The following is a 21,015-nucleotide window of genomic DNA, read 5'->3' as shown; positions in this document are numbered from 1 at the left end:
TACGTGCAAGAACTGAAAGGGACCAGTAGTTTGAGTTAAAAATAGAAAGACATCAGAGAATACTCCTATTTCTCATGGAAGTGATCTACTGAATATTCACTGGGCCTACTGAGTAGAGAAACTGGCAGTGTTTTTGCCTGACAGAGCTCCCAGCCCTTCGATGTCAGATGCCCTGAGAAGTGTGCATCCACCTAGGGACTGTCTGTACAGGGTGTAACAAGTAGAGACATACCCCTCAGGTGTGTGCATGTCCACCTCCTAGTGGGTTTTCTCACAGGCATAGAATCACACAATCATAGAATAGTTAGCGCTGGAAAGGACCTTAAGATCATCTAGTTCCAACCCCCCTGCCATGGGCAGGGACACATCACACTAAACTGTGTCACCCAAGGCTCTGTCCAACCTGGCCTTGAACACCGCCAGGGATGGAGCATTCACAAAATGCATGTAGATTAGCAGATTGTAGGGAACAGCATATAAAATATATAGCACCCCAACTTGCGTCTCCAACAGAAGGTGTGTGCAAATAGAACCTGCATGCCTAAATGAGAAGGTGAGCTTGTAACCCTCAATGCCAGGAGAGCATATAATTGCATGTGTATGCCTCTGTGTGCATGACTAAAAATTCTTTGCATTAGTTATACAAAGGTGTTCAGAAGTTTGTAGGTGTTTGTAAACATTTTGTAAGCATCTAGAATAGTGGTTTATCAGTTATATAGATGATACTGATCCTAAATGTACAGTTCACTGACTGACGATTATGCAACATCAAGAAATCAATAGATCCTGATTTGCTTTCAACTACATAATCTGACCAGTTTTTCCCTGTGACAGAAGTAAACATAAGCCACTGCACTTTCACAGTCAAATGGAGGAACAGTACAAAGCTAACGCTGAAACGACACTGAATACTTACATGTCTGTGGGTAGTGTAATAACATTCAATTTGTAATTCAAAAATAGGCTAGCAATCTCAACATGTTCTTCAGGCTTCTTTACCAAAGACACTGGAAAAAAGCAACTTGTTAAACATTAATTCATAAGAAATTTTTAACACTAGAACTTTGACAAATAATTTCCACAGGGGATTAATCAAACCTAAATAATTCTCAAAATATAATAGCATACATTTGAATCAAAGAGAACAACCAAGGGTGGCTTTAGGTGACATATCATGAACAAAAACCTGCTCAAAGCTCTGATCCTCAGCCTGCAGGGTGTTAAACTGTGCTTAACCTATGGAAGGTTATCCAACTTAGCTTAGAAAAACTATGGCAGTACACTGCTAATTTCCTGTTTATCTCATTACATAATGCTAGCATGTCTGCAAGACTTTCATACTCAAGGCACCTCATATCATGCATTTAAATCCATTGTGCAGTACAGACAAACCCTAGAACAAGTTTACCTTTAAAACTATGAGATTTTGCAGCAGGACTAGTCACATATTTCAAAAGTTTGAAAGGTGTTCAGAAGCTTTCATAGCTCTGCATGACAGAGCTTCTGCATTGGTTTGATAACACTCCCTCTTCATTTTCTCAAGTAGACTGCTTTTTTAGCCTGAAATTAAGACACTTCTCAAAGTGTTTAGGAAATAACAGGGCTAAGGGGAAGTAATACAAAATAGGTAAAAAAACCCCACAACCCAAACAAAACCAAACAAGTAATCCCTAAGGAAGTTCCATTGAAATTAAGCGATAAGATGATAAATATGGCCCTGGAAATTTATATATTTGTAATAATTAAAATGTTACTACACATTCATTTTGGAGGTCTAAGTAGACAAACCTCGGGGTTCAGATGACACAAGAGTTTTATTTTTCTGACGGAAAAGCTTCCAACGAGGAACTGGTGGTGGTTGTGGTGGTGCTACCAGAGGACAGGACCTTGTTCTAGTGATTAGGACAGGATGGCTATATATGTGGGAAAGTCCATACTGCCTTAGTTTCTCTGAAGAATCAGCCTATGAAACATGGAAAAATAACCCAGCTGTGTCACACCTCCTTTCTCATCGTATCTCTGACAGGAAAGAACAGTACGCACACAAAAGCATCTAACAGCTTGTGTAACAAATGAAACAAAAATAGCTCACCTGACAAGGCTATCCAAAAACATTCTAATTAGAATTTGATATTCAGCAGAAAAAGTATAATTGAATACTCATAAGTGTTTACATATATTTTACTTCTTATAGTAGATTCATCGTTCTTTTCAACTTATTTAACTGAATTCTTTTAGGTGCTACAGAAAATACACACGTGAAGCAGAATTAATATGTAAAAAAACAGTGACAACATTTTATTTTAAACAAATGTATTTTAAAACTTTTTCTGGGGGAGAAAGTCTTCACTTCATGCTGAATTTATAAAGCAGCAGAATTCTAAAAGCAACTGGCTTTTAGATAACTTGTGAAATCTCCATAATGTAATATCACTTTGAACCAATACATCATTAAACTTTTTATCTGCTGGCTAATTTAGAGAACATACTAAAGGCACTGCAGTTGACCTGTATACCAAATCCCTTAGCAACAGACTTAAGAGCAATTTCAGATGTGGACATTGAGTGGTGCTCTTTGCATTAAAATAATAATGGTGTAGTGCTTAACATTTTCATTACTGAAAGTTCTGTTACAAGATTTGTACATCCTTTGTATATTAAAAATACACCTCCTTTTACTTGCTAAATAAATCACACATAATTTAGTTCCTTAACATGCTCATCAGCAAGGCTCATTGGCAAATGTTCCTGAGGTTCTGCATTTATGAACTTTGCAGAGAAGGATGTAGATGTAGTTGTGGTTGTCAGTTATTTGAAGGGAGAAGAACAAATTTAACACAATAAGGCTGCTAAGGGAAGTTAAGGCTGCCCTATCCCTGGAAGTATTCAACACCAGGTTGGATGGAGCTTTGAGCAATCTGGTCTAGTGGAAGGTCTCCCTGACTGTGGCAGGGGGATTGGAATGATCTTTAAGGTCCCTTCCAAACCTAAATTATTCTATGATTCTGTGAAGGTATACAAGCAATATAACGGCTTCATTTGATCTCTGACTTTATAAAGATATATTACAGGAGTGGTGACTGGGCACATACATATTCAAGCAACTTAAAAATGCAATTTAAAACATCTGAGATTAGAGAGGATTTTGAAGACTACCAATTAGGTGCCATAAACAAGAACTTGTCAGCTGCTGAGTAGGAGACGTACCTGAATGACTCAATTATGCATTTTTTTCCATGTTATTTGAGCAAACTTAAGGCAATTAAGTTCAAGCCACATCAATCCAAGGACATATACACTAGAAAGCAAAGCTAAAAGGGATACTGCAAAAATTCTGGAGGGAAATTTTGGCACAGCTGCAGTTAACGATACAATTTTCTAGAAATTGAGAGAGCAATGATTATGCCAATGAATCCACTCTTCGAAACTTTAATTATTTCTACCAATGTAGTATATCTCAGCCCCCAAAGAAAGCTTGAAAATGAGCTTTTTTTAACCCACAAGAAACCCATTACACTTCTATATTTAATTTCTGTCAACTTCCATTTTTCTATCAGTCTTTACTAAAACACTGGTTTAGACACATAGATCCATCTGCCTCATCCTATTTGATGTGCAATGCCTCTTTTTCAGTACTCTCTATAACCTCACAGACTGAAGCCAAGTTTGAGACTCCAAGCAGGAAAGATACAACCTTATGTCACTGTTTCCAGTTTGCTTTCTGATGACTAGCATTACTTCTGAGGAAAAAGACACTACTGGCTGAGACCTTAAATTTAAATAAATAAATAAATTAAATCACAGAGAAAGAGCTAGTCTTCAAAACAGCATAAAATACCCAGCACAACTTGAAAAAAGAAAATAGTGCAAGAATTAAGAGCAGTAAAGCATAACACCTGCAAACCATTTCTGGAAATTTCTTTATTCTGTCAAGCCTATTGGTTTCCTGAGGAGGCAGCTAAAATTTTAATGTTCTAATTATGGTAAATATGATTTAAATGCACAAAAAATAAATCTAATTAATAATCAACTCAGGAAAGCCAGCTCTGGCATTATAAATAGCTTTCTGTAGAGTGTGAGTGACTAAGTGGAAATTTAAGCATTGTTTTTACCCCAGCTGCATGAAGTGCTGCACTCTCTCCAACTGCTTTCATCAGCTACAACACTAATGATAGAAATGGATATAAACATGCTATTTCTTATAGAACAACACATTGGAAAGTGTGTAACAGAGAATTTATGTTTTTCAACTAACCCCTAAAATAATTAGTCTTTCCATTCAGAAGTATCTCATTATGATACATTTTTTAGTCCTCATCAAGATTCTCCCAAGAGCCTTCAGCTCCTGGGATCCAGAGAAAGTGGAGTAAAACTGAAAAAATGAGCAGACTGCAGCAGAAAAATGCAGAAAATGCACAATCAGAATACAGAAGTACCAAAAATATAAATTTAACTGATAATCATTACCTAATGACTATTTCACTATATTGATTTTATTATTTTTGTTACAACATAGTTGCTGCAAAATGAAACTCCCTGATAATAAAATAATGCTTTCCTGTCCTGAGAGCATAGACTCTTACCATCTGCTTTAACGAAAAAACATCCTTTTCGAACAAATGTAGTGGTATACAGCCAGCATACACGACCATTTCTGGCTGGGTTGGCACAGATGATTCTACAGAGAAAACATCAACATGTTTTAGAACAGCATAAACAGTAAATAAATGTTGCTATACCTCACCCTAACTTATTCTGCTCTCTCTGCCTCATTTTTGTTATTTTCTTTGTCTGACTCTATTATCTCATTTGAAACAAGACCTCATTGTAGAGTACTTGTAAGAGAAGCCACGGATGGCAAAACCACGTTGTTTTAATCCTTACCTATTTTAGACTATCCGTGACTTTTGCATATTTTACTTCTTTTACACAGATGAAAAAGAAAAACTACAACTTACAAATGCAACAGGTCAGAAGTAGCTCTAACCATTGTTGTTCTATTTTTCTTCAGATTTTAATAATACTAGATACTAGCATAAAGAACACAATACACATCATCTGGGTAGATGAAATAAAAACATACTGATTGGTCAATAGTACCTAAAGGCTTCACACCAGTGAAAGCAAAGTTTGATCTTACTAACAAAAGTATCAAAAGCCAGAGCCCTGGCCACTCCTAGCAATGGATATTAAGAATAAGATTAGTTTGAGAATCAGAGTATTTGTTAACCAGGGTTATTGCTCTTACTTCTGTCAAGGAGATAGAATAATGGAGGTAATGTCAGCTGTTTCTGAAAGCGTGAGGGGGTGATCACATAGCTCTTACCCACACGCCTTTACAGAAGCTTGTTTTCCTGTAATTCCATCACAGGCAAGATGTAAAAGCAGAGGCATGTTCACTTGTTACTCCTAGAAATCTGTTGCACTGAGCAACCATGCAACCATCTCATACCTGTAACTGTTGAAGAAGCTATTGTTGATTACCTAATGATGAAGAGAAATCAAGCCTGTCTGGGTGACAGCCAGTTCACTCATGCTGAAGGGAAATCTAAAGTCTAAAAAATTTATTAGTAGAAATATAGATCTAAAGGTCAGCTCAAAAAGAAGGATATTTATTTCTCTTTATTGTTCCTTAGTAATCTAAGAAAGTATGTGAAGACAGGATCTCAGCACAGAGATTGTGGAAAACAGCACACCTGTTTTTCATTAGAATGTTTTGTCTTTGTTCCCTTCAGCTCCACCTCAAATATAGGACAATTACTTCCTACGTTTACTAAGTATGCAGCTGGAAGCTGCTCTAAGAATAGGTATTTTCTGTGAAACTGAATAAAACAATGCTGTCTGCATAAAAAGAAAAAAGTGAAAGGAAAATAAAAGGGAAAACAAAGATAGGCAAGTGACTGGAAATACAATTTATCAGACTTCAAACTGATTTATTTAGAAGGTATGCAATAGTTTTTTCTTGAAAAAGTAAGCTCTCTTTGCATCTTAAATATTCTTCCAGAAATTCAATTACTCAATTAAATATAAGGTGGTGGTATGTCAGACTTTCTTTCCAGTGGATTCTTACTATTTCCCACTGCACATTTGTGATTCCCCTGTTAATCACAGCTGTTGTGTTAGCTATGGTTTTCAACTTATCCAAAAGCAAGGCTATAATCTAGGTTTAATCTCAGTCCCTGCTGACATATCTGATCTGTTACAAATACATTAGTAGAAGCTACCGTATCCTACACATTACAGAACAGTACGTGCCACAAGGTATACAAATATCATTGCGTGTGAGAAGTATTTCTCAATTAAAAGTATTCCATCAAATACCAGGTGGAATGTAAAACTGTTATATTCAGTCCAGATGGGTTGTGAAATAAAACGTCTGCAGGGCAGACAATAAACAGCAATGAACAAATTATTAGAGCATGCAAATGATTAACCAGGCACACCATATTCACTTTAATAATACTATTACAATACTGGAAAGATTTGGTACATTATGCCAGTACCTTTTAAAAATAATGTATTCTTTGATCCTTTTTTACTTCACAAAAAATGAGGAGGACGTATGCTCTTCAGTGCAATCTGTATGGTGCTGTGGTTTAGATATGTGACCAAAACAGTGTTGATAACACACAAGTGTGTCAGCTATTGCTAAGTAAAGCTCACAGAGTATTAAATCCTTCTGTTTCTCATTCTACTTACTCAGCAAGTATGCTGGGGATAGACAAGGGGCTCAGTCCTGACCCAAACTAGCAAAGGTGTATTCCGTACCACAGCACATCATGGTCGGTATAGCAACTGGGGTGTTTTCTGCTCAGGGGCAGGCTGGGCTTCAGTCACTGGGTGGTGAGTAACTGCATTGTGTGTCACTTGTTTTGTACATTCTAAGATCATTATTACATTTTACTTTATTTCAATTAGTAAACTGTTCTTATCTCAAACCACAGCTTTTATCTTTTTCCAGTTCTCCCCATCCTACCAGAGTGGGGTGAGGTGGGTCGGGGAGTGAGCGAGTGTCTGCATGGTACTTAGTTGCTGGCTGGGGTTAAGCCACGACAACAATGTAATGAATATAAAAGGTTTTGCCATTTTAGAAATAAAATATAAATGATATTAAAAGTAGTTAGAGACCTCTTCAGAAATTATTCAAATTTATCACAGAAAGAAGCCCTCACACTCAAAAGGTAGAGTGAAAACTTACAGTAGGGAGCTAAGCGTGTTTATGGTGCTGCAAATGAAATACTTGTCAAGATACTTCCATTTAAAAAAAAAAAAAAAGGGGCAGCAAAAAAATTAGAAAAAGGTCATTGCACCAAGTAAAGTCATCGTTACAAAAAATTCCCAAGAACAATTTAGATAATTTTTACAACTACTGCTTCTGAAGTCTGACTTTAAACCTAGCCCTTAGTTTCTGGTTCTACTGTCCCAGGCCATTCTCTGCAGACCACGTGTCTCAAAGCCTGAAAGCTTTTTCTTCAGTGGCTATAATCTCGTAACAAAAATATATTTGAATTCAGTATTATTTCAAATTGCAGTTCTCTTTTCAAAAACAAATAAAAGCAAAGCCCTATGTTTTACATATAATTTGTTTGTAATTTTAGCTTCAAAAGAACAGGACTTACTTTCAGTTAAGGCCTGAAAAGAATATCTGGTTTCAGCAGACTGAAGTGCTAACTTGTGCTTTTGTTTATCTCCATCTCTGATTTTCTTCTTTCCAATTTCTTTTTGCTCTGCTTTTTCTATTAAGCAAGACAAAGATTATTTTTCTTTTTCAGGTAAAAATTTTTGGCCAAGAACTAATGTCATTCAGTTTAAAAAACATAAAAATAATTCTTAAGATGTAAAGGCAGATTTACTGAGAAGCAGCGAGGAAGACTTTGGTCTCACCTCTTAGTTAGTGCATAACTTTCCTGTCCCTACTATAATGTTTGCAACTCCTGAATTCCTGGCACTGTGTCAAATATTTTCTTCATGTTTTTGCTCCTGTGCATCAGTGATTTCCAATAGAATCTAACACAGATGAGGCATAGGTTCCCAACAGACACAGAAGAGTCTCCCACAGTCAGAACTTTCCTTCAAGCCTTAGAACTTAAGACTACAGGAAAATACATTTCCAATGAAAAAATCCCAAACATTATTAGAGCACCTGACAAGAGCTTACAAGCTCAGAGCTGGAGATTACAAAGCTGCATCATAACAGAACGCTTCCCTAATTCTTAGCTGTTTCATTTACTAACAGAATTTCTAAGTCTTGGAGAAGGTTAAATTTGCAAAGGTTTTGGGGAATAAATTACAGCACCCTGTTGGATGAATGACAGTGCTGTTCACAGTGACTGCATCCCTGTGTGTGTCCATTCCAAACTTTGAAACATCTACTACACTGATAGCAGGAATTCCTAACAAAGAATACCCCCCGCAGTCAGGTCTCTTCTAGAATTTTTATAACACTTTCAACATTAGAATATATTATTTGAGATTCAAAGTGAGAAAGGCAGGGATTTTTCTGAAAATCTAAGAAGAAACAGACATTTTAATATATTATTTGTACCTTCTAAAGAAATGAAATTGCATCTATACCTTCAAAGTATAAACAGCAACTAAAAAAACTCAGTCTCAAATATAATAATTGAAGAATATCATACTGGAACAAATAAGTTTCTAACCCTAAGTTTTTTTCATTTAAATGTAAATAGGATTAGAGGCTTTTGAATAAAATTGATACCTATATATATATATATTATATACCTATAACATAAACAGGTAGACATTAGAAAGTACTTGTCAGAACTCTCTGCAGGTAATTATACTTTGTAACAACCATTATGAAATGTATAATTTATTGATGGTCAGAGTAGTATGGCCTTGGGGAAGCTACAACTTCTCAGATTGTTATCCCTCTGCAAAGAACCAGTCTTTAGAGAAATGTCTATGACATAGGGCTGAACAAATCTTTGCCATATGAAGCTGTTTTCATAAAAGAGACTAGTATTTCTTCTAATGAGATCTATATAGTTAAAACAAAAGCTTTTTGAATTTATACCATTGCAATGTGTTCAATGAAACAACAACAAACCCACAGAGTTGCACGTGGCATAGCAAAGAAATACAAATTCAAAGCCAGAGGTTATGCTAATTTTATTTATGCTTGATCTACAAAGATAACACTACCTAAAATTACAAACCTTTGCCAATTTTATCAGCTTTCCCTGTTTTCTCAGGTTTCTCTGACTGCTTGTTGACAGATGAAACTTCATTTTTTAACTCTGAGACTTCCGTCTCTTTATGTTTTGTATCTGACTGAGCAGTATCAAGTACTGAAGCTTCCTTATTTGGCAACTTGAATTCTGGCACAACCTCTTTCAAAAAGCCCCAGACTTTGTCCAAGTATTCAACCCTTAAAAGAAAAAAAAAACAAACAAAAAACCCCAAACACATGTATATGTCAATGATAATGATATTTGCAGTAAGAGTGATTTTTATTTAGACAGCACTATACTGTAACTAACAGTCCAACTCTTAGAAAAGTTTTAGTAAATAAAACTCTTGCCTGGTTTTGTATAACAGTGAATTTCTTGAGACAGATTATGGACAGACTCATAAAGAAATAAATGATTGTTAAGGAAGCATGTACATAAAGCATCCTTTGTAAAGCTTTTTAGAAGATAAAAGTTGCAGTAGGGAAATTTGCAGACCACTTTGCAACTACGCCATGTAGCAACTTCATTCTGGCTCTGTATATTAAAAACCTTCTCAAAGGTACTTCCAAACTAGGTTTTACTAACTATTTCAGCACAGGTAGTTCCATGCCTTTTCCTCTCATTCCACCAGCTACAGCAATGTTTTTTTTCCATATGACATGACAGTTGCAGCCATACTGGTTCTCCACAGAAACCCAGTGATTCCAGAAATAATCTAAAACTGAAAGAATTGTTCAGAGCCATGAATAAGCTTCACTCAAGCTAACTGGATGCAACTTTTATTTTTTTTTAATAAAATAACTGATTGTACAATGAGCTAATGCCATTTTATACTATGCTTGCAAAGACTCCATGATATTCTCATTTTCTTATTCCAGAATATATTCTCAGTAAGAGCCAGAGTTGTGAATACCGATTTCTGCCGTTGCAGTTGTAAAACCAACTACATAAAACCCCAAAATTTAGGTTAGATTAATTTAGTCCATAGGCTACATACACAGTACTGGAAGACGCAAATATATTAAAAACCCCTAAACTGCAAGCATAGCTTGGGACATAAAAATTGCTGAACTAAGGACTAAAATAGCCTTTGACTGAATTTATTTAATACTGAAATATATAAATAAGCAATTATAACTAAGTAAATAATATACAGACAAAAATTGTCATCTATGTATTCATTAGAATGTATACATCAAAAGGCAAAAAAAAGGTAATTTGAAAAAAAAGCCTAAGATTTAGTGCCTGTAACTCAGTCATTCATACAGTAAAAAGAATATCAAGCTGGAAAATAAGAATGTCTGTTCACGAAACAGACTTAAAACATACAGGAAACAACAAAAATATTATAGGTTGGAAATAATTTTTGATTTGAAATAAATTGGAACAGTTGATATATATTTAAAAGGTGAAACACCATCCTAGCTGAAGTTGACTACTTCCAAATCTAGTATGTATACTTTCTATAACACATTCATATATACAGTTATTATTATTACTTGCAAACATTTTGTATCTGTATACTAGATGAAACAGATTTCTCTACCCTGTTTTCACCACAGTGTTTAATATTAGTTAAATTAATTTTATAAAGAATAGGCGTCAGCTTTACATGATAAATAGCTTTCCATGCAACCGTATGACCTACAAAGAAAAACACAATAAAACTACATTCCTTGAAGGCACATTTATCAAGTGCCAGAATTAAAAACTGTATACTTGCCACGATAGATTCTGAAGGATGTTTAGGTTTTAGCTTTATTTTTCATAATGCCTCATAGACTTAAACATTAAACAACTAATATGTAATTATTTAATAGAAGAACTTACCGGAGAGGAATAACTTCTGGTATCCATCCAGTCAGTGTATGTAGAACTGTAAATTCCTCCATCTCTCTATCTGCAGTTTCACATATACTGTAAGAGAAAGCAGACATAATACAAAATTATATTATAACCAACTCTCAGTAAACTCTGTATTGCTTTCTGTAGGAGCAAAACCACACACAAACAGAATAGCTTGTTGAAAAACAAGTCCTTACTTGCAATTTTAGTTTTTAGTTTTCCAAACCACTGCTGACTACTAGCCTATAAAGTCAAAAAATTGCTTCATCGGTACATCGGTACAATGGAATACTTTCAAAATTGCTAGCAAGCATACTATGTATACTTGCACACAGTAAAGCCTCTTTCTGCAGGGTTGGATATGTAGGTTTGAAATCCATCATGCTAAAAGGCTGATATGAATCTAGAACTTCCATTTCTTGAGCAGCTGCTCTAACTCCCAGGTTATTATGCGCAAGTAGGCTATATTTCGAGTGTACCAAAGTCCACTCTTTCAAACTGATAGTCTCTCCTACTCTCTGGAGAGACCTCTGTCTGTAGATCCTAAGAGGACTAAGGCTAAACATGACAGCACTTGGCCATGACTAACCCTTATGCTCTGAAGAAATTCAGCATTTCAAACATGTTTCTGCGAACAGTTTCCTAACAGGCAGCTCTAGGCAACTCCTTAGCCTGTGTAGATGTACTTTAGATCACTCTTCTTACAAACATAAATCGATATAACCAGAACATGGAAGCCTGACTACCCAGATCAGAGTTTTGAATTCTTTTCTGAAGCTTAGTCATTTAAACACCTGGTGTTTATTCTTCATCTCATAGAAACATGTGGCCATAATTGTGAATTACTGCACTATGACCCAGCTTCTCCTTCCCAGGTCAGTTTTAAGGAAATGGATCACCGTACAGTCCACAACAGAAGAACTGTAACAGAAGCAGCTTACAATACTCTAATTTCAGTGCTGGTTAAAGCTGATAAAACCTCATTAAAACTTCTTGAACATTTCCATTTGGCAGAAAACCACATGTGACGCTTTTCAGGAATAATGGCAAACAGATAAAGCAAACAGTACTTCAGCTTCTTTACAAAGTTTTCTGTGCATGAATTTACAAACACATCTAAAAAGGAAAGAGTGCACCTTCTGTAGTTACAGGGGATTTTGCTTTACTGATTCCTGGTGTGAGCCTCCAGAAAAGTGCATATGTGTCATTACAAAATTTTTTAGCAAAATATATTTCCCATTTATACTAAAACGACTTACTTTTTTGCAAATTCCATGTGACTTCACAAACCAAAAGTGAGATGACGAAACATACCTAGTATTGGCCAGCTTAATGATAGCTTTGGACAGCAACATTGGCCAAAGTTCAATTTCATAGACTGTAGCTGGTAGTAACAAATTATTCTCTTCATTGAAAGGCATAGTGTCATCCACAATGATTTTTCTCCAGCACCCCTATAATAGAGGAAGGAGGAGGAAAGAAGAAAGGAAACATTGAGTTTGTGGATTGGAAACAGAACATGTGGGTAAGAGAACTTTTAATAGGTTCCCAAGAACCCGATTCTACTGTAATTTGATTTACATTACAGATGTTTAAAAGTTTTCATATATCTGAGAAGCATGGAAACCATATTCTATCTTATTTAAGAGATTAATTAATTTATTCAGAGATTAATTTAATTGCATCTATTTCCAAATATATTTCCTTTCATATGTGTCGGCCATCATGTGCATGCATTCATTGCTGTTTATTCAGCTACCATGACAGATACCCAAGAAAAAGTGATGGTTTAAAAAAAGGCATGACTAAGATACCAGCTTTGTAATTGCCTCTTTAAGTCTTAGTCTGGAAAACACTTGTTATATAAGCAGTCTCTCTTGTTTCCCAAGAACTGCCTGGGAATGCTGGCTGCAGTGGTTAGTGTCCTGGAAAGCATTAAGATTGTATCTTATAAAACACTACAGGAGAAACCACAAAATGACCAAATGTAATCAATACTCATATTTCCAGGATAAGAAACAGGTAAGAAATGATACTGATGTCTTCAATACCAGGTATTTCATTACTTGGTTTAACTAGTATCCCACAAAATAATCTTACCTACCATTCTCCAGAAAAGTCTCTGTCCTAGTGATCAATTCATAATACAGTGGCTAAGGAATTAGTGGGGCAACATCAAGTACTTCTGTTAATTCACCCAGAAAATGACAAAGAATGACCAATAACTTAAATGTTCACCTTACGTTATCAGAAAGGGCAAAATTACTGCTGTTTGTAACTGTAACTGTGTAACATTTCAAGGTGAAATGCCCATCCATTACCTCTATATGAGTTCTACAGGTTTCAGAAGAAAACAAATTTAGGCCATATAGCAAATACACTCAAAATGCAAAAGAAAGGTGTCCTGGTTTAGCAGTAGCAGTCATTTTTTCTACTGGTACAGTGTTGTGTTTTGACTTTCGACCTGAGAATAATATGATAAAGCTGATGTTTTCAGTTGTGGGTCAGAATGTTTACCCTGACCAAAGACTTTGTGAGTCTCCTGCTCTGCCAGGGAGGAGGAGAAGCCGGGAGGAAGCAGGGACAGGACACCTGACCCAAACTAGCCAAAGAGGTATTCCTACCATAGCACGTCATGCCGAGGATGTAGAACTGAGAGTGGCCCGGAAGGGCTGGAACATGGCAGGGTGGGGGTGAGGTACCGGTTGGTGAGCGGTTGTATTCTCTTCCTTGTTATTTCCTTTATCATTATTCTTATTGGTGGTAGCAGTAGTGATTTGTGTTATACCTTAGTTATTAAACTGTTCTTATCTCAACCCGTGGGAGCTGCATTCTTTTGATTCTCCTCCCCGTCCCTCCAGGAGCGGAGGGAAGAAAGGTGGGGGGGGGGAAGTGGACTTCGTGGTTCTGATTTACGGCCTGGGCTTAAACCACGACAAAAGGTTAACATTTTTTAGGGTAAAAACCATTTCCTGACAGCCAAAACTAAATTTTTAAGATTTCCCAAGCTTGCAGAGGACCCAGAAATTGAAATGATCACATATTCATCTTCTCTTTCAGTAATAGCTGAAGTTTAATACAGAGACTAGTACAAGTTGAAAAGTAAAGGAAAAGATTGAGGAGATACTTGGTTTTCTGTAGCTCAGGACATGTTTTGATTCAGAGTAGTAATTCTGTACATGTAATTCTTAAAAAGCAATACTATTTTTTGTATATGTAGCATCAATTGCTTGCTTTTTATATTTAATAAATAATACACTCCATATCACAATTATTTTGCACCAGTAATAACCCTTTTACAGCATTTTGGTATTAACTCTAAAACAAATTACACTAGTTTAAGGAAATAAGACACCAAGAGAAAGAAAAATATGAGGGGCAGAAGGTTTATGGTTAGAAAAAGAAATCTGTAGGTAAGAAAAAGTGCAAATAAAGGACCAAATTCAAGTAGGATGTGGGGTAGAACTGAAAGAATTTCCTGGCAATTATGTGAAAAACTATCCAAGGTTTGATCTGGTGGACAACAATCCCCTCAGGACTCACCACTGCATTTTACTGAAACCCGTTCATTAGTCTTCCACTGTGCTTTCTCACCCTTTTCATTTAATTTTTCACTTTCTCCTGTGAAATCTGTTTCTCCTCTATCTGTACTGATATTTGACTTCCCTCGTTTGCACATTTTCTTTAGTCTCTCATCATCTGACCTTTTTTTCCCCATTTTTCTTTCTGTGAAGAACTGATGTACAGCCAAAGCAAAAGAAATGAAATAAACTCAAAGGCCCAAATCAAAACATAAACAAAGCAAAAGTGACAAAGAAACCAAAAAAACACCCTGATAACTCTAACAGAGACGTTGAAATGCAGTCTTTTATCATGTAAATACACAACCTCTGCAGCATTAAATTCACACACAGAATAATGTCCTCTGCTGAGGAACCTGGGTAACATAATTTCTGCCTTCTAAAACTCATGCAACTCTTATTCCATATATGAATGTAAGTTATTCCTTATGTAGAGGCAGTAGTAAGGGATGAGGAAAGCACAGGCATATAAATCATTTACGTGCTCTCCCTTACAGAAAAGTTAAGAGATTCTTCAGTTTTAACTACTTTCCCATTCCTTCCTCAGTTCTGGCTAGCTCTCATAAATCAATAGCTAACTGCATAAAACTTCCTTTTAAAATATCATTTTTGATCTATACTGTATTAGAACTGTAAGTTTTCCTTAATACATATACATGCTGTACGATTATTTAAAAATAAAACTAATATGCTCAGGGTTTTGTTCACTCTCAAGAGACATGTATCAAACTGCAACGTGCGTTAAGTGCAGCCATTCAAAAGCTCTCCCCAGTTTTATTTGTATTTATGTTCATTCCAAGAGATGGACAGATTTATAAACAATTTAACAAGGGGATGGAGAAGAAATCCCTCCTCACTTTTATTCACATGAAATTTTTGTAATATAACCACTAGAGTAATGGTTTCCAGCAGAGAAATAGGGTATGAGCAATTTTCCAAGGGTCATGGAAATGTTTGAGTAATTATTTTGTATTTGTAGCTGTAGAGATTTCTGAGAGAACTCTGCACTGAGGTGTTTCTAAGTGATGTGCTATATGCAACTGCAAGGCTCCCTCCACACCTCCTACATGAAACTCGGCCAGGTTATTCACCTGAGGCACCGACCTGCTGCTGTCCCTCTTGAGGAACATCCCCTGCTGCATATGATGCAAGTTCCTTTTTTTTTGAAGTTTTAAAAAAAATTGTGAGATGGGAAGTTTGTGTCCTCTCCTTTTGTAGAAGAACACTAATTAACTCAAACAATTGTAAACTGGAAACTTGCCACAAAGAGTATTAGGAAAACAAAATCTCCTCTCTCTTCACCAAGTTATATATGTATTCTCTTCCTCTCCTCCTGCATATTTTGTCTCCTTTTGTTACGCATTTAAGAGTGCTGTCCTTGAGTATTCCAACTGGCACTCTTACATTTCATCTTCCAAATAACTTCCATTAACCACAGCAGCACTTTTCACAAATACCACCTTCACAAAACCTCCTTCTCCTTATTTTTAAGAGTTCAATTCTCATACTTACTATTCCTCTTTTTTTAACTGCTTCCTATTGGCTGAGAACATCTTTGCAAGAGACCTCTACTTATTGCTTTTTACCATGGCTTAAAACAAAAAAACACCTCCAGGCTTTTTTCCCAAATTTTTTTAAATACTCCATCACATTTTAAAGATACCCATTCAGGTAAATCAGGTAAAATCTCCTAATAATCAGCAAAATTTTACATCATCTACGAAAAAGGAATATTGCCTTTTCAAGAAAAACTCTGTTTTATCAAGTTCTGAGTTGTATAAGAACCACATGAACTTACAAGGCATTTTTACTAACATGCAGCAACAATTTGTCAACACTTCAATTCCTAAAAAAACTAAAAACACCATATCCATTCAATAATAATAAACACCCTAAGCATTAAGATTTGCCATACTAGCTGCATAGACTTCTATATTGTACTCACCATCCAATAAAGTCTCACTACATATTTTCCATAGTTATTGTACAGTGGCATGTGTCCCTTGGTAGCTTTACATAATGCATAAATGTGTTCCCATGGTTTCCAAAAAAGCGTGGATGTTCCATTAGTTAGGGCCTTTCCATTATATATCCTCCAGACTATATAAATTTCACTTACAATCCATCTCATCAGCTGAAAACAGACACAAACAGGAAAAAAACGTTTCTTAGCTAACATCTGTTAGAAAAATAAAATCAAGTCACATTATAATGATCCAAGAATAGTAAGGATTCTGTTTCAGATTAATCAATGATACTAAAGTATAGCTATGGTTTAATGCAAAAATTAATTTCACTGGTAAAACCTTTATTAAAATCATTATAATATCTACCCACAATTACACAAAACTTCTTGAAACCAAGGAAAAGCACAATATCAGTTATGCTGTTCATCATTTACCAAAGGAAAACAAGGACATATGATTTCAAAATTAATTATGTTATAGGAGCTCTGAATTGTCACTTGTTTAACTATTTATTACTAGATATAGATACCAAAAATCAATATTGGCTTTAATACTTGTTATTTGTACTCAGTAAGAAACAATTCTAAATCTTAGTAGTATTATTTTAAAAAAAATTAAATAGAAGCTTTAACTAATCATACTTTAGTACATGTGTTTTTCTAGCATGCAGATTTCTGATGTGTGCTATAGTTTCAGACTGTTACAGTGATTTATGTAAACAAGAATGAGAATAAGCTTTTACTATAAGACTTTTTCCCCAAAATTAATTAGTGGTTCTGTGGACAGCAAAATTTAAATCCTCTGTTGTTTGATTGCTGCTTCCCATACAGTTTCTCTGGTGCTGAATTTTGAATGCAATTTGAATGAAACAGAAATTATGAAGAACTACTATATTCATGAAGGCATTCAGATGCCTTGGTTCTATTTACTTTCTATTTTTCCCTGATCTATAGGAATTCAGTAAACAGGTATTCAACTCTGGAGAGAAGGAAAAGATTGGCTGGGTGACAGACATTTGCACATACATGCAGGCACACCAAGAACATGACTTCAGGAAAGCTTGAATGAAAAGCATAAAAGCTACATTAGAAAGGATGCATTTGCTCTTATCGTTAGATGATATTATCCAGGAATAATTTTCATAGGGAGGAAGGAAGGGAAGAAGGGAGGAAGGGAGGGAGGGAGGCAGGCAGGAAGGAAGGAAGGAACGAATGAAGGGAGGGAGGGAGGGACAGAGGGAGGCAGGAAGGAAGGGTGGGAGGGAGGGAGGAAGGGGGGGGGAGGTGGGGGGAAGGGAGAAAAAAGAAGAAGGGATAAGGGGGGACGGGAGGGAAGAAAGGGGAGGGAAGAAAGAAGAAGGAGGAGGGAAGAAAGAAGAAGGGGGAGGGAAGAAAGAAGAAGGGGGAGGGAAGAAAGAAGAAGGGGGAGGGAAGAAAGAAGAAGGGGAAGAAAGAGAAGGGGAAGGAAAAAAAAGAGAGGAGAAGAGAAAGAGAGGAGAAGAGAAAGAGAGGAGAAGAGAAAGAGAGGAGAAGAGAAAGAGAGGAGAAGAGAAAGGAGGGGAGGGGAAAAGGAAAGGAGAGACAAGAAGAGTGAACAGCAGACGGAGGTGAGGAGAGGAGAGGAGAGGAAGAGAAAAGAAAAAGGGAAGGGAAGGGATGGGAAAAGAGAAAGGAAAACCGAAAAACAAAAAACCCCCACCCCACTTGTTTATAAAATCTCTTACCATCCTTGATATAATTTTTCAAATTCTGAAAAAGGGAAACAGTAATTATACAAATTCACATGATTCTTTACCATTTTATTCCCATCATTCTTTTTTCAACTAAGAAATTTGACACAACTTGTTTCTTGATGTAGAAATTTGGAGTAAAATTCAAAAAGTTAAAAAAGTGAAAATGAAAGAAATTTTTTTTTAAAGGGACATAAATGTATTTCTACCTACCTCACTACAAAATATATGCTCATTTTCTGAAAGAAGGTCAAATGAGGCTTCATTTTTGACAACCACAGGAATCTAGGAGAAAGCAAATTAGTTAACTCCATAGCTAAATTATCTGAAAAAAAATAAATAAACACTAATGTTTACCAGTAGTGACATACAAAAATTAGACATTTAACAAATATTCATTAGACATCCGCAAACTAAAGGGCATCAATTTGCAAATCTTGTCATTGCTCTCTTATTTCTTAATAAAAATATTTTAAAATGTAAATGTTCAGAATTTTAAAAAATCATTATTCTTACCAGGAGATTTAAAAAGTATCAAATGAAATAATTACTTAAGTAAACTGAGATTTCTCTAATTTATTCACAATATTTGCAGATCTGTATTTAAATCATGACCGTAACACTGTCTCATACATTGAGATTTCCTTGGCTCCCCACCAAGACTCAAGGTATTTGTTTCTTCATGGTCAGCTCTATAATGGTATTGTCAGTATGAACACAGTCTTTATCAAACCTTTGACTGTATTACACAGTTTTGGTGACATTACTTGTTCATACAGGCCATTTTCTTTTTTATGCAGCTTAGAAATAACATACTAGGATTGTAGTTTATTGAACTAAATATATCTGTGCATCTCATCACTTATTGGTGATCATTTCTTGGTTCTCTGCTTACCACACTAAATAGGCTTGTTTATGCTTTCTTTTATGGTTATTAATAGATTAGGTAGCAACATGCATCATCTTAATAGCCTTTCGTCACTTGACCTTTACATTAATTTTTAACAACTTAAAAATTTCTACTAATCATAGCTTTCTGATTCAAAATATACTAGACCAAAACAAGCATCAAAATTTTAATCAGGTCTTAAAGAAAGCAAATGCTTTCTTCATAGTGCTATAAAGATAGATTTTAAAAGCTATTTTTAATGCAGATACATGTTTCCATGGCTTTCTGGGCTGCCAGCTCTGTTGTCTTCATCCTTCAGATACCTCTACTCAATTTATGCATTTTGGCAGCATTTCTCATCCAATCTTTTGGTCTTGTCAATTACTCCCCTGACCTCCTTCTCTCCTTCCTCTATTAAAATTAAACTTGGACCTGTTTAGTGTCTAGTTAATATCAAATGGAACTGACAAGCTGACAAAAGGAAAAATGACATGCCTGAAAAAGTTGAAAGGATGGTCAAAGTGCTTTAAAATTTTAAGCATTTAGCCTGAAGCAAAAATACTTTAAAACTTAGATCAGCAACAGCATTGAACACTAACCTTTGAAATGGTAGGCTGTTTATTGTCTTTGCAATTAATTTTAAAAATAAACTGAATAAGAGCTTTTCATAATTTTAAAATGTTATGGTTACCTTCCAGACAAGTACTGTTAAAGATGTGGAGAAGTTCTGTATGCAGACTGGCAAAATCCAATAGTTGAAGTAAGAAAAAAGTACTATACTTCTGGTATAGCTAATTCATGGTTAGAAGATAGATATTTACCTCAGATATCTGCTCAAGAGAAGCCTTAGTTTAGAACAAACAGAACTTGTCGTGGAGTCAAGAAGCAGAGGAGGCTTCGGAGGTTACACTACAATAATTGTTTGCACCAGGAAGTACTGGCCCATTGTCATCCCAGTAAGAAAGACACTCAGACGCCATGCAGTGTCATTTAAAATGCTGTTATTAGAGCTAACTATAAGGAAAGAGATTAGTATAGATAACCTTAGGTCCTTTTAGACACTGGGAACCCAAGCTATGCAGCATTAAACATGCCTCTGATCCACATGCAGCATTCTGTGCAGATCTCACCCACAGAAAAGGTTACCCCATTTTGGTATTATTGAGCTATGATAGGATTTGAGCTGTTACAAGATATTCTTAGAATAAAATATCTCTGTTCATCATTTCTACTATAAAACAGAAAGAATGTTCACGTAAGAACTTGCAATTAGATAAAAGCAAGGAGATGCAGGTGGTGTAATCGCCAGTAAGAAGTGGCAGCTGCCTGCAGGCTCCTCCCTTGAGCTGCTTGAGTTTATCCAGCAACCAGTGATTTCAGCCAGCACCATGCAGGCCTCAGGGCCAAGCTGTATGTGCAGTATCACAGTATTTTAGAGATTGGAAGGGACCTCAAAAGATCATCTAGTATGGGTTGACTGTTACATGGGTCAGTGACTTTTCTGTGTACAGTGGTCTCCTCGACTGGATGACTATGCATGATCAAGTGAGTTTTATCTACTGAAATAATTTCCTCTATCAGTTTTCCTCTGCTTGTGATATAGCTAGGCAAGCGTAATTTTTTCATTACAACCTTGCTTGTTTCTTACCTTATGTGCTAAAAACTCATGTGGACGTTTCCATGAATGTACTTTTAAAGATGCTGGCAACTCTATTTTCCCTTCAGGATCCTCAAAGAAATGCTACATAAAACAGGCATGAACAAAATGGAACATATTTTATTAATTATAGTATTGTAGCTTCCACAAGAT

At 35.8% G+C, this 21,015-nt stretch overlaps 1 protein-coding gene across 1 annotated transcript in view; it reads right to left on the bottom strand.

Annotated features, from left to right (window-relative positions):
* ADGB (androglobin) overlaps nucleotides 1-21,015 on the bottom strand; it is a gene marked incomplete at both ends in the record, with an annotated part of 118,492 nt that overhangs the window by 78,711 nt on the left and 18,766 nt on the right. Inside the window, 10 exons of the mRNA XM_080615880.1 lie at nucleotides 917-1,007; nucleotides 1,789-1,963; nucleotides 4,584-4,678; nucleotides 7,620-7,736; nucleotides 9,180-9,391; nucleotides 11,025-11,111; nucleotides 12,354-12,493; nucleotides 16,566-16,754; nucleotides 18,530-18,601; nucleotides 20,854-20,946. Coding sequence (XP_080472006.1) covers nucleotides 917-1,007; nucleotides 1,789-1,963; nucleotides 4,584-4,678; nucleotides 7,620-7,736; nucleotides 9,180-9,391; nucleotides 11,025-11,111; nucleotides 12,354-12,493; nucleotides 16,566-16,754; nucleotides 18,530-18,601; nucleotides 20,854-20,946 — 1,271 coding nt within the window. The remainder of the gene's footprint in view (nucleotides 1-916; nucleotides 1,008-1,788; nucleotides 1,964-4,583; nucleotides 4,679-7,619; nucleotides 7,737-9,179; nucleotides 9,392-11,024; nucleotides 11,112-12,353; nucleotides 12,494-16,565; nucleotides 16,755-18,529; nucleotides 18,602-20,853; nucleotides 20,947-21,015) is intronic.

The sequence above is a fragment of the Psittacula echo genome, assembly GCF_963264785.1.
Source record: "Psittacula echo genome assembly, chromosome: 4".
In the NCBI taxonomy this organism is placed as follows: Eukaryota; Metazoa; Chordata; class Aves; order Psittaciformes; family Psittacidae; genus Psittacula; species Psittacula echo.
This window is presented reverse-complemented; position numbering and strand designations above follow the sequence as displayed.